Below are 15,211 nucleotides of genomic sequence, written 5' to 3' on the forward strand. Positions count from 1 at the left end.
TTTCTCAAACTGGTTGCGCACTTAAATTCTGCATTTCACTGCATTTCACGGCAAATGGTCAATTACACGGGAAGAGGCTGATTTCACGGTCCGTGACGCGATTTTCACGGCCGTGAATTTGGTAGGGCCCTAAGCATGAGTGTATTCAGCCTGGATGGGTTTATCAGTAGTCCATCTGTGGACCTCATTGAACGCTGTAAGAAGGTTGACCTGTATGCCATAGCCGCCCATTATGGTATTGCAGTGTCCAAGAGTTTGAGTAAACCTGCTTTGCGGGAAGCAGTGGTTCATGGGTTGGTGGAACAGCAGGTGCTTGGCGCCGGCGATGCTGCGTCCCCTGACCCTGATCCTTCCCCCTTCCCTACGTCCGAGAATGACCCTATAGTGGGTTCTGAGGAGGTCTCGGAGGATGTCTCTAAGGAGAGCCATGAGGGCCCTGAGGGAGAAGGGGAGGAAGAGAGGGAGGAGGATAAGGGGGAGTTGTTTGGGAAGCCCATGTTGGGCGGGGCTTCTGCATTAACAGATAGGCCATTTATGGCACGGTTTTCCCCCATGCCTTCGTCTACTGGTGTAAGTGAGGAGTTACGGCGCACTTCACCACGGAATCAGTTTCAGCGTGAGGCACAGGAGAGGGAATATACCCATCTGTTGTCCCTCCGGAGACTGGAGTTAGAGATGGAGATGTCTCGACATAGGATGGCGTTAGAAATAGCTGCAGAGAAGGAGGTGAGGTTAAAAAGAATAGAGTTGGAGGCTGCTGCGGCCGCTGTGAAGTCTTCCCCCTCAGCAGAGAAGCCCTGTGCGCTCAAGTATAGCAGCGCGGATTCTTCAGTAGCCTTTAATGTGACCAAAAACATTACTTGGTCCCTCAGTTCCGTGAGGATGAGGTTGACGCTTATTTCGGCGCGTTTGAGCGGGTAGCTCACGCACTGAAATGGCCGAGAGATGTGTGGGCGCTATTATTGCAGTGCAAATTGACAGGAAAAGCCCAGGAGGTAATAGCCACACTCACTCTGGATGACAGTTTGTCATATGATGCCATTAAAGCTACCGTGCTCCGCGCTTACGAGCTGGTGCCGGAGGCGTACAGACAAAAGTTTAGAAATCACCGAAAGTCACCCGGTAAAACATTTGTGGAGTACGCCCGTGAAAAAGAAGCTCTGTATAAGCGCTGGTGCAAGGCTAGCAGAGTCACTTGACTTTGATGCATTATCTGAACTAATCCTCCTTGAGGATTTTAAAAACAGCTTAGAAAATAGCAGGATGGTGACGTATCTTAATGAGCAGAAAGTCACCACGTTAGCTCAGGCTGCTATCCTCGTTGACGAGTTTGTGCTAACGCACAAACACACGTTTGGGGTTTCTCGTCAAGACAACAAGAGCTGGTCTAATTCCCCTGCTCCACTTAAAGCGCAGTCAAGTCTGCCCAGCTCCACGACTCCCTCCAATAAGGAGCGGGAGTGTTATTTTTGCCATCGTGTAGGTCACATAAAACCAGACTGCCCAGTATTAAAACAAAAGATGGCGCAGACCAAACGCGTAAAAGAGGTGTCATTAGTGACTACTCTTCCGGTGAGGGGTTGTGATTCACCAGTGAACCCTGTGTTTAAACCGTTCCTATTGGACGGGAAGGTTTCTCTCTCGGGAGATGAGTCTGATCAGCGTTCGGTGCGCATCTTGCGCGACACCGGAGCTGCCCAGTCTTTTATATTGTCCGACGTGTTGCCGTTTTCTGAGGGCTCCTCATGTGGGTCTAGTGTGTTGGTGCAGGGTTTTGAAATGGGGTATAAGTCCGTGCCTCTTCACCAGATACACTTATCCTGCAGTTTAGCCAGTGGTATTCACAAGGTGGGTGTGCGCTCCTCGCTACCATTGAAAGGTGTTTCATTCCTTTTAGGTAATGACATTGCGGGTGGCAGGGTAGCTCCGCTTGTGGAGGTTCTAGATCGCCCAGTTGTTCTGCAGCCAGATACGCTGGCTCAAAATTTTCCAGAAATATTTCCTGTTTGTGCAGTCACTCGTGCACAGGCACGGAGATCGCCTGGGATTGACTTAGCTGACACCCTATTCTCTCCGGTGTTCTCTGAGGGGACTGTCTCCTCGCTGGTGCCTTCTCTGGATGTTTTCGAGAAGAGTGTTGAATGTAAAAAGGAGTCCGAGTGTGTTAAATCCCCTCCCGAGTCACAGTCTCTACCAATGACGAGGGAAAACCTCATTATAGCTCAGAAGGCAGATAACAGCCTCTCTAAATGTTTTGCCATGGCTCGTATTCCAGAGATGGCTAAAACGAAAGAGGTGGTTTATTTTATGGAGGATGGCCTTCTGATGCGGAGGTGGGCTTTGCGCTCAGATTGTGAATGGAGTGTTGTGTGCCAGGTTGTGGTGCCGCTTCCGTTCCGCCAGTCCGTACTGTCCTTAGCGCATGACCATCTCTGGGCTGGACATTTGGGGGTAACGAAAACTTACGACCGGGTGTTAAAACATTTCTTCTGGCCAGGGTTAAAAAAAGATGTGGCCAGGTTTTGTCGCACTTGCCATGTTTGTCAGGTAACGGGGAAACCGAATCAAGTGATTCCACCTGCTCCCCTGCATCCTATTCCAGCGTTAGGGGAGCCTTTTGAGCATGTGTTGGTGGATTGTGTCGGTCCTCTCCCGAAGACCAAATCGGGTAACCAGTTCTTGCTCACTATAATGTGCGTTGCCACCCGATACCCGGAAGCTATTGCTGTTAGGAAGATCACCTCGCAGACAGTAGTAAGAGCCCTGATCAAGTTCTTTTCTACATTTGGGCTGCCGAAAATAGTACAAACTGATCAAGGTACTAACTTCCTATCAGGCATTTTTGAACAAGTAATGAAAACATTGTCCATTACGCACCGGGTATCCAGCGCTTACCATCCTCAGTCACAGGGCGCGCTGGAGCGCTGGCATCAAACATTTAAGTCCGTCCTGCGCAAGTATTGTATGGAGACGGAGCGAGACTGGGACGAGGGGGTCCCGTTGGCTTTATTTGCAGTGCGGGAGACCATACAAGAGTCCCTGGGTTTTAGTCCCGCGGAACTAGTGTTTGGCCATACTGTCCGGGGGCCTCTGAAGGTTTTGAAAGACCAGATTACGGGCGGGAGCTCGCCTGTTAAAAAGAATGTGCTGACCTATGTGAGTCGCTTTCGTGAGCGGCTGCATGAGGCCTGTCAAATGGCTAGGGAAAGTCTCTCTGATGCTCAAGTCGGTATGAAACGCAAGTTTGACAAGGGGGCCGTCCAGCGGTCATTGCAGGCCGGTGATGACGTTTTGGTTTTGCTTCCAGTCCCTGGTTCTTCTCTACATGCTCGGTTCGCAGGTCCGTATCGCATTGACAGGAAATTGAGTGATACGGACTATGTAGTTAGAACTCCTGATCGAAGACGGAAAGCCAGGATCTGTCATTTAAACATGTTGAAGCGCTACTGCGCTAGAGGGGATGGAGCGTCCGAGACGTCTCCTGGTGCGCTAAGTAGGCCTATGCCTGCTGCGATGCTCACGACCGTCACTGCAGCGCCGGCCGAAATCATATGCGCTCCTCTTCCCGAGCGGGATGAGGATGGCTTGGCATTGAGTAAACTCCAGCAACAGACCCCTCGGCTGTGCAATTCGGAGATGTTGAGGGATCTGCCTTCTCTGATGCCTCATTTGAGTAATGAGCAGAAGTCTGAAATTGTTAGACTTATTTCTGATTTTCCCAGTCTGTTTGGAGACGTGCCTACTCGCACTACGGTTCTGGAACATGACATAGATGTGGGTGGGGGACGGCCTGTAAAACAACATCCGTACAGAGTGAATGCGGCGAAGAGAGCGCTGATGGAGAAGGAAGTGGCTTATTTATTAAAACATGATTTAGTCCAGCCTAGTACCAGCCCGTAGAGCTCTCCTTGTTCGCTGGTACCAAAACCTGACTCCACTGTTCGGTTTTGTACGGACTATCGTAAGGTAAACAAAATCACCGTCCCTGATTCTTTTCCCATGCCCCGGGTTGATGACTGTATTGATACGATAGGTTCCGCCTCCTATGTAACTAAACTGGATTTGTTGAAAGGTTATTGGCAAGTGCCACTTTCATCTCGAGCCGCAGAGATAAGTGCCTTTGTGACCCCTGACGCTTTTCTACAGTATTCGGTAATGGCATTTGGCATGAGAAATGCGCCCGCTACCTTTCAGCGGCTGGTGAATGTCGTTTTTGCGGGTGTGCCTAATTGCACCGCTTATTTGGATGATGTGGTGGTGTATTCATCTGACTGGCCGGCCCATGTGTCTTCCTTGAAGACGGTTTTCCAGAGACTGGCTGATGCCTCTCTCACTCTCAATTTAGCAAAATGCGAGTTTGGGAAGGCAACAGTGACATATTTGGGTAAGCAGGTGGGAGGGGGTCAGGTGCGCCCTCTAGAAGACAAGGTTGCGGCTATAGCTGCGTTCCCTGTGCCAAGTACTAGGCGTGAGTTACGTCGGTTTTTGGGGATGTCAGGGTATTACAGGGGTTTCTGTCGGAACTTTTCGACAGTGGCAGCACCTCTGACTGATTTGATTAGTCCCTTGGTTCCGTTTGTTTGGACTGATGAGTGCCAGTTAGCCTTCGAGAGCTGTAAAGCCCTCCTGTGCAGTGCCCCAGTTCTCAGTGCGCCTGATTTCTCTACCCCTTTCTCTCTCGAGGTAGATGCCAGTTCCCTTGGAGCTGGTGCAGTTTTAACACAGATGGATGCGGATGGCCTGGTTCATCCTGTTGGTTACTTCTCCAAGAAGTTTAGCAGTTGCCAAAGGCACTACTCGACCATTGAACAGGAGACATTGGCGCTGCTGCTGGCACTCCAGTTTTTTGAAGTGTACCTTGGCTCCAGTGCGGAGCCTGTGGTGGTGTTTACGGACCACAACCCTCTTGTGTTTTTGGATAAAATGTACAACCACAACCAGCGCTTAATGCGCTGGGCTGTTATGCTGCAAACATATAACCTTGTTATCCGGCACAAGAAGGGCACTGACAATGTGTTTGCGGATGCCCTTTCTAGAGTTTAAGTTTTGGTTGTTGGATGGAGTAGTAGTGGAGGTAGGGGTGTTGGTGTCGTCAGCCGTGGGCTGACTCTTTATAGGGGGGAGTGTTACGTCCCGTATTGTTTTTGTGTTTAATGTATGCAGGCCTGCATGTTGTATGGATGTGTCACTCTGTCCTGGTGTGTTGTGGTTTTGTCTCCCCCTAGTGTCTCCATAATTCCTTTTCTTACAGAAGCTGCAGCTTGGATCCACTGTCTATCAAACACACCTGCTCCGTATCACCAATTAGCCACGCCCTGCTCCTCCTCCTATATATAGTCCTAGCTTTTCCATTGTTCCCTCTCGTTCTCCTGGGTAGTGGCACTATCAGGAGGCGAGCGGTTGGTTGGTTGGGTTTTGTGTTTGTCTTGTTTTTGATTAAGACTATGAGTTAGTTTACCTCTGATCAACCTATGTTTGTTTGTTGGTTAGTTTTTCTTTGTTTCTTTTCTTGTTTAAGCTCATAGGGGACATTTGGGTAAGTTGGTAAGTTTAGACACCCTGGGGTCTACATTTACTTTACACGTAGTTTGTTTATGTTATTCTTCATTAGTTTAGCGGTGGGCACCAACCCATGTATTTAGGGGTGCTTGACGCCTGTTAAGGGGGGAGGGGTTTTCTTTTCAGTTTATAGTTTATTTGGTGCCACTGATTAGCGCCCTATGTCCCCCATGTTGCTGTGTTTTTGTATTAAATAAATATTTCTTAAGTTGTGGTTCTTTCTGCTCACGTTGTGGTTTATCCTGCTTAAATTGTGGTTTTGTGAGGCTGCACCCACATTTGGTTTGTTCTGTTGTGGTAAATGTTGCGCCTTGGTCCTCTGGCCACTAGGGGGCGTAACACTTCATTGTTGAAAAGGGAGCTCTAGCAGTTAAATGGGCTTTAGACACTTTGAAGTTGACCTCACTGGTAGAGACTTTGTGCTTGAGGCTGATCACATTTGCAGTGGAGTCAGAGAGGCACTAACCCAAGGACGACCAGCTGGTGTCTCTGTCCAGCTCTGTCGTTTTCAGGTCCGGTACAGACCAGGGTACAAGAATGTAATTGCTGATTTCCAGTTCCGTGACTCTGAGGAGTAACGGTCTGGGGGGGGGGGGGTTGACAAAGTGGGTAAGAACATACCATTTGTCCCATCATCTCAATCATTACCAGGTGGTGGCTTTCCCTGCCACCGTAATGCAGCCTAAACTCAGCTGCTACTGATTGACTCAAGGAGTATTTATGCAGTTGCTTTGGCATTGTTAGGGTGGTAGGACATCAGGGTGCGGCTGTGTGCACATGTTAATTTAAGCTCAATTGTTATTAGTTGAGTTTTACTCAGTTAAGCTGAGTTAACTATTGTTTCTTTTGCTTTGTTTAAATTCTTTTGTTTCACATGTAGCTACACCCTGTAAATAAATCACTTAAGTTAAATGGAACTGGTTTTAAGTCTGCCTCCTTCAGTTTAGCCACTCAAGTCAGACTTCCCCACACATGATTATTTGTTCTGAACGCAAATCTTTGGACATGGAAAACAAAAGCCCAATTTAAAAGTTATTACCCAAAATGTCCAATATCATCCTCAATGGTCCATCATATTGCTGAGCTACTCTCTGGGTCAACTTAATTCAAATTAATGATCATCTTACTTCATGTGGGTAGTAGTAACCATCAATAAACTACCCGGCCATTGCAACTGAGAAATCACAGATGATGGGTAATCATGTGGACAGTCTGATGCACTATACTACATTTTTTGTTGCTGCTGTTTTAAGGACAGGTCTAACGGTGGTCCTGTGTCCAAAAATCTCCAAAAATGAAGACAGTGAGTAAATTGATATTGTAACCAATATGCACAAGGGCAAAATCTAAGAAAATATAGATGCAGGTTGTACAAAAAAAAAAAAACTTTAATAACCAGACAGTGAATTTACTGTATGCACTAAAATGGGGACAGACAATTGCAGATGGCTCTAAGTGTCAGCTAAATGTGTACACTTCAACATCTACATAGCAATGCTAACGCACCTTTCTGGTGTGACATAATTCGTTCTTCTCTTCCAGATTAAGGTTAATAGATCCTGGAAAAGAAACTGATTAGTGGTTAGACTCAGGGCTGTACTCCAGGCCAGAGCTGAGAAAGTAATGTGGGTTAAAGTTCGGTTGTCTGACTTCAGGACAGCCAGCTGTAGAATCACTGTCTGCTCTTACTATGTTCCCAATCTCTACACCTAGGCTTAGGAGAACATTACAAAAAGCCAAATGCTGGTAAATCTTAGCTGTAGTTGGGAGGCTTGGCTACTGCACCAACCAATAAAGCAGGTACAAATATTCTTAAAACAGTTGTCTGGATAATTATTGAGTGTGGCAGATTAATTTGGAGCTTCAACCATCATGGCATGTAAAAAAAAAAGTTCCTACCCTGAACTGATTACATCAACTATTACATCAGCCAATTGATTACACCTGTTTCAGTAGGCTTTCCATCTCATGCAATGTTCCTGCTTTGTGGCTGAAACGCCCTTGATAATATCCACTTGTGTCAGTCACCAAGATGGCGCCATGGATGGCAGCCTCAGTTTGTTGATGTGCATTGTTTTGTATTGGTTTTTTTTCTTAAACTCAGTGTTTCGCTACAATACCCAGAGCTTTCACCAGAGAAGAGTTTATGAACATCAGGGAACTACTTTTACAGATTTATTCCCCAACTTTCTCATCCCATCTGCGGAATTACTGGACATTTTGGTCAAGTTGCCCTTACTTTTGTTCATGCAGTGAAACACCGAAGGAGAGGAAAACAAGCTGGCGCGCTCGTGCGTCTCAGCAGAAGTGGACTACGCACTCCTTTGCCAGGAATATTTCTCTCTAACGTGCAACAAACCAGATGAACTACATCTACTGGTGGGGAAGAATAAAGAGACTTTTCTTCATCTTGCGTTTTGCGCTTCATGGAAACTTGGCTGTGTGGATCAATCTGGTATTGATCCACACAGCCAAGTTTCCATCCGGTATTGATCCATTAGAGCGGAAATGGGTCACACAACAAGCTTTGTTTAGCATACTACATTTTTTACCTCAGACTGCTGGCTAGCGAAGCCTTTAGCGGAGTGTGTATGCAAATCACTCTCTAGACCGACATGCATAACTGGTCAGAAATATTCTCAGTGGTTAACCGGCTGGGGTGACCGATTAACGGTTAACTATTGACATCCCTATATTTGACCTTTGCGCTTTTCACCTCGGCTGCTGGAAAAATCTCATCAATTTCAAAATTTAAGCTTTCTTCTATTGGAGCTTAGGTGCTCTGAACAATAATATTAACCAAAGTTGAAGTTGTCCAACTAAGTTGGGAGCTGGCGAGTATTGGGCCAGATGTCCTACTTGCCAAAAGGAATGCAAAGCGCATGGCCTCTCTCAGGTGGCCTCTCGCTTCCTGGTGTAGTGATCGCCATGGGTCCATCAGGACCTTAGCATATAGCTGCTCTTACGCAAATGTGTCCACAGCAGCACCTTCTCATGGTACCTCCTGTTTTTACAAAGTCTGCTGCGGGGGCGACCAGGTTCCCGGCGGTATAACCGGGTGGGTCGATTGGACTCGTTAGCCTTAGTTGGCAGCCCATCTAGGAGAAGGACAACTCTGATTTCAAACCCAGGTAGATGAAGCTCGTTAGCCTTGTCAGGCAGTTCATCTAGGAGAAGGAAAACTTTGATTTAAAACCTCCGCTGCCTTGCAGGTATACTCGTATACAGGAAAGGCTTTGGGAAGAAACCCTGAGGGAAAATCTGCATCCATCTCCATTGCCAGTCGTCTCGCTAGTCTTGCCACTGGTAGTAGGTGGTCTTGGACGAGAGAGTGGGTTTGATGATGCGCAACTCTTCCTCACTTTATCGCGCAGGTCGTCTGTCATCCATCACAGGATGACTAGATGGTCCTTGTTGCTGCGACAGACGAATAACATTAACCGAATGTAAAAAAAAAGAAAAGGATAAAATGTTTAAAGGATGTTTTTGACAAGCTGCTGTTCATAGGTCTATAAAACAGCAAGTTATGGCTTAGCTTTGGCGATCCGGTGCTTATAAAACTTGTTTTCTTACAGAAAAGTGCTGACCAGGCACCCAACTCCTCCTCAGTGAAAAGTAATGGTAGAGCCTCAGGTCCATTGTCTTGCAAAATGGTGCCGTGGAGCTTTCAGAGAGAAAAAGGCATTGCAGATTACAATAAATGTTGTCCCACAGAACATGGTGTTTTTGCTCAGTATGTAAAATCTAAGTAAATATTCGGGGGGGGGGATTCTGATATCAAAATAAGTTTAGGTGATGATTGCTACTGACTAAGGACTTATGAGATGTCATGTGAAGCATTAAGAGAGGGAAAAAAATTATGTCAAGGTTTGCTATTAAAGGTTTTCTCATGGAAATAAACTGCAAATCTGTCTCAAAATAAGAGGTCTCTTTACAGACCTGTTCTCTAACAAGTATATCCTGAACTGAAAATTCAAAGACAAATTAAATTTAGGAGCAAAATCCACAGCAAACTAACTGAAGATGTCCACTTCTACTTTGAATTACAAGTTGGACCCACACCAGGGCAACTTTCAGTTGTCTTAAATAGCCGACTAAACCCATGTTAAGTTAAACACACCTTTGACGAAAACTTCACCAAACCTTTTGTGTGTGTATTATCAGTACTGATTGGTAATGTAGCCAATTAAAGCAATAAAATCCTCACTATCTACTCTGCTCACTGAGAAATGAGTGGACTCCAGTTCAAAGAGCCTTTCAAACAGTATCTGGATTCACTGGGTGCACGTTTCTCTATTGTCTTCCGTTCAATCCTCTGCACTAACGTGGGATGTTACTTCCACCACTGAAAAAAATAGCTTAGCTGAAAGAAGGAGAATTGAGGATATGTTTTTTGAATGGTTTCTTTAAGAGTAGATTAGAGCAAAGATTAGAAACCCAACCAGGCTGTAGTTTTCTGTCTGCCAATTGACGTCACAATATGTCACTTGTCAGAAAGGGGGAAAAAAACTGTTTCACTGCCGCCCTAAAGTACAGAAAGGATTGGGAACAACTGCAGGTGTTTTTCATATGCTATCCCTGTTGGGGATAGTGATGACGTCGACTTATCAGTGAATTCTCCCCTTTAACAGTTTATCTCCACAGGAAAAACCTGAAATGCAATGTTCTACAGCCCAGATTTCTTATGTAACATTTATTCTTGTTTTACATAGTAGCCTGCAGGTTTTCTTTCCCAAACCTCAGCTGAGATAACATGCTCTGCAAGCCCATATTATTTAGCCAGTCTCCTAGTGATCAACCTTCAGCCCCTTTCAACCACCCACATACACACCCACATATACTACATATATAAGTGGACAACGTGAAGTGGTGTGCTCTCAGCAATGTCTCACGTGTCGCCTCCACTGGACTCTATTACTTTTCCATTGCAATTACTCAGGCAGCTCTGCAAGTCATTCACAGCGACAGATGCTCTGGTGATTGACACATATGTATTCTGATACACCCACTGACTGAACAGGGGAAGGAGCTCGTTCGTGTGCTTGGGCAATGACCTGACAATATATAGTCTCCAATCATAAGACACAGGACTCCAAGTAAAATAATATTAAAAGGGCTTCTTTTTATCCATTTAGCTGTAGTTCCCTGTAGCATCTCCGTGTTAACCATCTTGTGGTAAATGAACAAACAGTCATGGTGCGAGTACAAATATGTAAACGCAGTCAATAATCTATCACTTTGTTTCTGCAGCAGGAATGCTAATTATTACTCACTACAAAACAAACAAAAGAATAGCTCGTAATCATATTCAAACATAAAAAGGTTGCCAAAACAAAAACAAAAAACAAACAATTGACACCAACACAACCAGGAAGAAGACTAGGTCAAAACCTAGTATATGGCTGGACCATGTTTGATCAATGTTTGAAATTGTGGCCAATTTCTTAGAGGGAGAGTCAGTGGTAGTGTCTATAATGTGAATTCCTGGATATTAAATGTTCAAATGCAATTTTCTGTAGTGGTGCCAGTAATATTTGTTGTTAAAGTGTACTGAAGTAGCATATCACATGACATGATTAAGCTACGTTCGAATAAAAAACAGGTTATAAATGCAGTTGCAAGAACAATCCTTTCACTTATATCTTGGGATGTTTTGATTTGAAAGAGAACGCAATTGTAATAACTATTCGAATTATCTGTTAACTCCCCCTCTTTCTGTGGATGTCTCTCATTTTTCTAAGACTCACTATGCATTGAGTGTTTTGTCTTGAGTTATTGTTATTTGGGAGTTATTGTTGTTTGGTGGGCTTTAACTGTCTACTCCTCCTTATGTCTCTTGGCGCTTGGAGCCGTTTTTTTCTCCTACTCTGCTCTATGCTGGACTGTTACCGTGTGTATCCAGATTTGGAAAGAACAGCAAAATATTCAGTTCTTAGCGTTTCAATAGTATCCACAAGCAGCAATATATTCCGTTTGTATTTATCTGCAGGGCAATCATGTAGCTTCAGTGACGTTGTTGGTCACTTGATCCAGTGGCCCAATCGGGTCAAACATGATTACTCAGTCAACCACTCTAAACATGATCACTCAGCGACATTCGCAACTGTAGGGCTGGCCCACCGGCTGGTCCAGCAAAAACAAATTGCACAGGTATTAAAGGGTAAAAGCACATTACTGATGTCAGCTGTAGGGTAGATCCCTAAGAGCAGCATGCACTGTGGTGACATGAACCACGTGAGCCTTGTGTGATTATGGCACATTGGCATGGTGTTACAGACATGAGAGAGAGAGAGAGAGAGAGAGAGAGAGAGAGAGAGAGAGAGAGAGAGAGAGAGAGAGAGTAGGAGAGACAGATAGATTTGTAAAACCCTGCTGGAAAGCACTGAATGAGTGAATGAATTCAAACATTTCAATGTCTGTCCATGTGAGGAAGAAGCTGGGAGAAATGTTAACCAAAGGGTTGAAGTAAGAGCAGCACTGTTGTCTCCAATGAACAGTAATCAAGTAAACGTTGCGGAAATCAGCCAGAAAGATCAGAGGTTCAAGTAAAAAATAGTCCTTTGAGGTGATGTTCACCTTATCAAATGGCAGTTAAGATCAGACTTGACTTGGGGCACTGAAGGTTGATGTGCATTGGAGCTGAAAGAATGACAAAGGACGAACTAAAGAAAGCCTAAAAAAAATAAGACAGTATTTAGGGGTCCTTGTTAAATGTACAAACAGTTGAGGAATTGATGAACTGGTCAGGTAAGCAAGTTAAGTATGCTACAGCTTATGAGTGGCTCTCACTTTCAGCATGCAAGAAAGTGGGATTTAATGACCGACTAAGCCAGGCTAAAGCTGTGTGAGGAGGACGGGTCAAGTATTGACAGTTACCTTTCAACGGCAGCGGGGCTCTAGCCGACAGCTGCAGCTGGAGAACCTCCTGACGGAGAGAACCTGAAGATGATGGAAGAATGGATGGATGATGGATGGATGGATAAAAATGGATGGATGGACAAAAGGGTGGATAGTTGGACAAAAGGATGGATGGATGGGCGGATGGATGGATGGATGAATAAAAGTGTCAATGGATAAATGGACAACAGGGTGGATGGTTGGATGATTGATAGAAGGTAGTATGGTGGAAAGACGTGTAGAGGAATGGGTTTATGATGAAAGGATGAGATGGATGGATGGATAAGTAGAACAAAAGATGGACGGATTGGTGAGGGGAGGATGGATGGAGAGGAGGGAGAAAAGAAATGGCAGGGTGATGAAAAGAAGTCAGATGGGACGAAAAGATGTGATTGCGAGGGTGGGATGACCAAGATTGCAACGAACACAACAAATCAAGGCCCTGTTATTTCATTGATGAAACTGAAACTAAATATTAAATTATTTTCATTTAAATAGATATCAAAACTGTGGAAAACAGCAGTGATTTTCTTCAACACTTCTAACACTAGCCTATTGATTGTAACAGAATGGTAAAAGTGAACTGGAAAGCCATAAATGGATGTCACAGTAGTCTTATTGAATACACACATTTTTGACACCAAGAAGTAGGTTTACAGGCATCCAGACAAAGAATGTTAGGTATTGAGTCCAAGTATTAATTTATTAGTCTACTTCAATCATAACACTTTCTGGAGGTGTGTGTGTGTTACACGTGATGTGTATACTGCCTGCCAAACTACGTTATTCCACAAGGCCATACAGCATGGTGGCGGCTCGCATCGCCCTCTTAGGCATGTGCATAGTCCGCACCACTACTGTACAATGATAACGGTGTTTGCTCTTCTACCAGACTCTCAGTCAGACAGAGCGAGAGACAGATGTACACACAGAAAGAGTATATGAACGTGCAAGAGTGGAAAATATCTATTAATGCCTTTTCATATGGGCCCCAGGTCCAAAGAAAGATCCATCTGCATACATGAGTCATGTCGAGCCACCTAACACGATTTTCACCTAACGTGAGCCGTTTGCAGTGACAGTAAACCGGCACGTGTTTTTATGGCTATGCACGTAAGGTTAACCTGACAGGTGTTCCGTTTTAGTTTATTTTTAGTCAGGTACACTAAATGGATCACATTTCTGTGATAACATGTCAATGTGTTTACAAGAGCCCATGATCTGACAAAGTTTTGAGTGCAGTCTGCACATGCAACTGCCAACGCAGAATGGCTCTGACACCTACAAAGGCTACCAATGCCACCACACTCCTAAAGCTGCAGAAAAATAAACAACGCATGTCACAAACCACAATGCAACATTCTTAAGAGATGGCTTAGTTCGTAGGAAAAACAAAGCTTTTTTTTAAAAGGTTTGCCCACCATATTGGCGTGGGTACCATGATAGATGCCACTCTTGCTCCAAGGTGTGGCAATCTAATTGCACAGCGTGTGACATTTCTTTTTACAACTGTCACGTTCAAAGCTATACAACTCAAACCTGGCGAGTTCCTGCGAGGAGGGACTTAATCGGCTAGTAAGGTGACGCTTTCACCCGTCAGTAAAACTTACCCTGCTTACTTGAGCCACGTTTCCCTTTTTTATTCCGTGGCATCGTCGAGCCGCACTTCAGCCGCTGCTGCCACAAGTCTCGGCGAGCTATCTGACGTTAGCTAGCTCGTTTGTTATCAATCAAAAACGGTCTCCCCTTCACGCGGATCCGACAGGCCAGTACGTCCGCAGCGGCACGACAGCAGAATGGTTCCCTTGTTCCGACAGCTGGAAAATCAACTCCCTCCTTATCGCTTGCGTTTACACATATGCTAACTTTAGCTAGCTTCTTCCACTGCTAGCCAATAAACACCACCACGTTTCCCCAAACTCTTTCCCTCTCTTCCGTGTAGGAGCCGAGAGTTGTTCGTGGGACGGAGGAGAGGGGGAAAAGAGACACGTCTCTCAACGTTTTTCACAGACTATTATCTATGATTGTCCCCGGGTAATCTATACCTAATTCCTGGTTGGGAGGGTATGTATTTTTCAAAAAGTTTAGGACGGAGTTTTGAACACGCCACAGTCGCGAGGTCCACCATCTTCTCCTCGGTAGCCGGTTATACCGCCGGCAGATGGGGTTGCCAGGTTATTTTTGTAACAACCACCTTCCCGGGATGCCAAAACTGAGATCAATTTTCGCTTATAAACTCACAATCAGACACGATTACATTAATCTTTTCATTAAAAAATACCCAACAGGATATTTTCATACTACAGCACTTGCAATCCCTAATACGTGGATTGAACATCCCAAAAACGACTGAAGATTGTCACGAGGTACAGAAATTGGGTTTATTCAAAAGACATTTTGTAAACAAATTAAAATATTTCAAATGTTTAAGAGAAGCATAATTTCAAATAGATGTTACGGAAAAGTTAAATTCTAAATTGGCCTACAATTATTCATCATCCACATTCAACCACAGTACACATTGAAAGTAGATTTGTTTGACAATAACTGAAAAACCTAAAGGTTATTGGTATAATTTCAGTATAAAATCTACATAATTACTTATAATACGTATCTCTCGCTCTCATATATATATAAAATGTAAGGCATTCAGACTCCATGAAGTTAGAAAAACAAGTCGTACACCACACAGAATATAAGAAAATGACTTTTCAAGTTAATCTATTAGTGTACCTTAAGCTTTTTCTCGAAGGTT

General features: G+C 44.7%; 1 protein-coding gene across 1 annotated transcript in view; it reads right to left on the bottom strand.

Moving 5' to 3' along the window:
* Positions 1-14,583, bottom strand: part of ifrd2 (interferon-related developmental regulator 2) — a 41,774-nt gene extending 27,191 nt beyond the window's left edge. Inside the window, exons 1-2 of the mRNA XM_056274486.1 lie at positions 14,067-14,583; positions 12,436-12,498 (exon numbers count right to left, since the gene is read on the bottom strand). Coding sequence (XP_056130461.1) covers positions 12,436-12,498; positions 14,067-14,109 — 106 coding nt within the window. The 5' untranslated portion in view covers positions 14,110-14,583. The remainder of the gene's footprint in view (positions 1-12,435; positions 12,499-14,066) is intronic.
* Between the last annotated feature and the right edge of the window lie 628 nt (positions 14,584-15,211).

Source organism: Lampris incognitus, chromosome 2 (genome assembly GCF_029633865.1).
Source record: "Lampris incognitus isolate fLamInc1 chromosome 2, fLamInc1.hap2, whole genome shotgun sequence".
NCBI lineage: Eukaryota > Metazoa > Chordata > Actinopteri > Lampriformes > Lampridae > Lampris > Lampris incognitus.